General features: G+C 76.2%; 1 protein-coding gene across 1 annotated transcript; it reads left to right on the forward strand.

Annotated features, from left to right (window-relative positions):
* Window positions 1-9: 9 nt before the first annotated feature.
* On the forward strand, window positions 10-1,513 carry LOC101623099 (ly-6/neurotoxin-like protein 1). The gene is made up of 3 exons (XM_012723073.1): window positions 10-72; window positions 1,130-1,228; window positions 1,302-1,513. Exons 1-3 carry the CDS (start codon window positions 21-23, stop codon window positions 1,436-1,438), a joined length of 288 nt encoding a protein of 95 aa, XP_012578527.1. The 5' UTR covers window positions 10-20; the 3' UTR covers window positions 1,439-1,513.
* The last annotated feature ends 1,053 nt before the right edge of the window (window positions 1,514-2,566 follow it).

A 2,566-nucleotide genomic window follows, 5' to 3' on the forward strand; every position in this document is an offset into this window, starting at 1 on the left:
GGAGCCGTCCCCTGGACAACATGCGGCTGCTCCTGGGGCTCCTGCTGGTGCTGGCGCTGTGCGGGGACCCCGGTAAGTGCGCGGCCCTGGCCCGGGCCCTCGCGGGCCCCACGCCCTGCACCCTGACATCGATGGCTGCCCCTGTCAGCCAGGTCTTGCCCCTCCGCGCCTGCCTCCCAGCCTTCCTGGTGGGGGGCGCGTGGCCCCCATTCACGGGCGTGCTCGCTGCTCTGGCCCCACTGCGGGCCATGGGCCAGCTGCCTGCCGAGGGCGCCCTGGGTCCTCCCTCCCACACCGGCCCCGGCCCTGCCCCCCCACAAGGCCTGCCCCCTCTCTGCGCCCCCCCACCCCCCGCCTGGCCCTGGGTGTCCCGCAGACCCCGCCCTGTGGGCCTCTCGGTCCTCCGCAGCCTCCGTGCAGGGACCCCTCCTCGCCCGGTCCTGGGCCGGCCGCCTGTGCTGAAGAGAAACAACCCAGGGCGGGGGCCCAGGTCCTGCCGCACCCCAAGAGCAGGACCAGGGCGGGGCCGGCGGGGGCCCTGGCTTCGTGTTGGCGGGGGGAGAACCAGTCAGCGGGGTCACGGGCTGCACGGTGTCCTGCGGGCTGGCCACCCCCGGCCCCCACGTCCCCCAGCCCAGCCCGCAGGTGGTCCCCACCTGCCCCCCAAGTCGTCTCCAGCTCAGGCCCCTCCCCCTCGGGGCACCCCCTTCCCGCAACCCCAGAGATCACGACACAGCCTGCTGCTGGCCCGGTCACTGCGCATCCAGTGGGAGGCCCAGGCTCGGAGGCCCAGGCCCCTGCCAGGCCCGTGTCCGCCGCGCCCTGCAGCCAGCTCTCCGGCCCTGCCCACGCCGCCGTCCTCACTGCCCCCAGCCCACAGCACCTCTGGGCGCGGCCTCAGGCCCAGGCTGACCTCCGTCCAGCAGGCCTGGCTGCCCGGGCTCGCACGAGATGCCGCCGGCCTCAGCGCCCGCCCGAGGCCCCCACAGGCAGCCTGCTCCCCGACCCCCGTCTGGGGGCCGCGAGGGGCTGACACCCCGAGGCCCTTGGAGACGGGCGTGGTGCCGGGCGGCAGCCCACCGCTCCCCATCTGTCCGTCCTGTCCGTCCACCCCTCTGTCTGGCCGCAGCCCGAGGCCTGTGGTGCCACCGGTGTGAGGGCTTCGGGGGGTGCCTCCGGGAGTCCAGATGCCCGCGGGGCTCCGACCACTGCGTCACCATCGCCACCCGTGAGTGGGGTGCGGGGCCGGGAGGGGGGTGCTCAGAGCCTGCGAGCCCAGGGGTCTCTCTCCTCCCACACAGGGCGCCCCCACAGCCCCCAGGACCTGCCTCTGGTCACCAAGATGTGCCGCCGCGGCTGCCCCGACGCGGCCCGCCTGGGCCTGGGCCCCCACGTGTCCATCTCCTGCTGCCAGGCCGGCCTCTGCAACCGGGGCTGACACCCCGGGCCTCTGGAGACCCGGCCCGGCCAGCCGCCTGCCCCCGCCCACCCAATAAAGGCTGACTCGGCTGCCCGCGGGAGTGGAGATGTGGTGCCCGCCGCCCCCCGGAGCCCCACGAGTGTGCACCCCCACCCTGGTGCTCGGGCGCCACCACGGCCCCGCTGGCCTGGTCTCGGCTCCGCTCCCAGCGCGCTCACGGCCCTGTCCCGCCGGCCCCTCGCGGGGGCCCCGCAGCAAGGGTCAGCTCCCCCACAGGCCTCCCCAGGCCAGCGTGGTGACCCCTGGACACGCCCGCTCACCCCTGCTCGCGCCTCTCCTCCCCCCAGGAAGCCCAGCCCTGGCCCGGCCCGTGCCGCCAGGCGCCTGGCGAGCGTCCAGCAGCGCCCCTGCAGGCCCGAGGCCCCGGAGGCGGGGGCGGGGCGGGGGCGTGAGGCCGCGGCGGAGTCCGGCTCAGTGCCGACAGGGACCTGCAAGACTGACCAAGCCCCAGGGCTCGGGGTGTCCCGGCGGGGGCCCCACGCAGGGCTCAGCCTCGCCGCCGCAGGGCCGCGCGGGCCGGGCAGCCACCAAGCGCCTATTTAGCAGACGGACAGCTGGCCCCGGGGTGCCGCCCGCCACGAGGGAAGGGCCCCCTCCCCGCCGGCAAGCAGGGCTGGGCCCCACCCCTGCCACCGGAGAGCCCACAGCGGGGGCGCCCAGACAGGGCCGCAGCAGCCCCCGCCCGAGGGGGGGACAGCACCCGACGCCGGCCAGGCCTGAGGGCTGCAGCTCCGCGAGGCGGTGCCGGGCGGTCAACAGCTGTCGGGGCTGACCAGACGGAGGGCCGGCCTCCATCGGCAGCCCTGGGCAGCCCTGGCCAGAGGCCGGCAGCGGTCAGTAGCGCCACAGCTCTCTGCACGTCGCCACCCCATCAGCCACAAGCGGCTCTCGCGGACACCAGGGCCAGTGCCCTGTGGCCCTGTGAGAGGCAGCGAGGCGGCCAGCCGGCCAGCTGGGCTCCTGGCCACTCTCCCGTCAGAGCCGAAAGCTGCGTGGTGACAGCGTCCAGCCCCAGCAAGCCAGGGGCCAGCCACAGCGCCCCAGCACCTCAAGCACGCCTGGGAGTGCAGGCGTCCGGGCCCAGGC

Source organism: Condylura cristata, unplaced genomic scaffold (genome assembly GCF_000260355.1).
Source record: "Condylura cristata isolate star-nosed mole 26May11 unplaced genomic scaffold, ConCri1.0 scaffold00009, whole genome shotgun sequence".
Classification (NCBI taxonomy): Eukaryota; Metazoa; Chordata; class Mammalia; order Eulipotyphla; family Talpidae; genus Condylura; species Condylura cristata.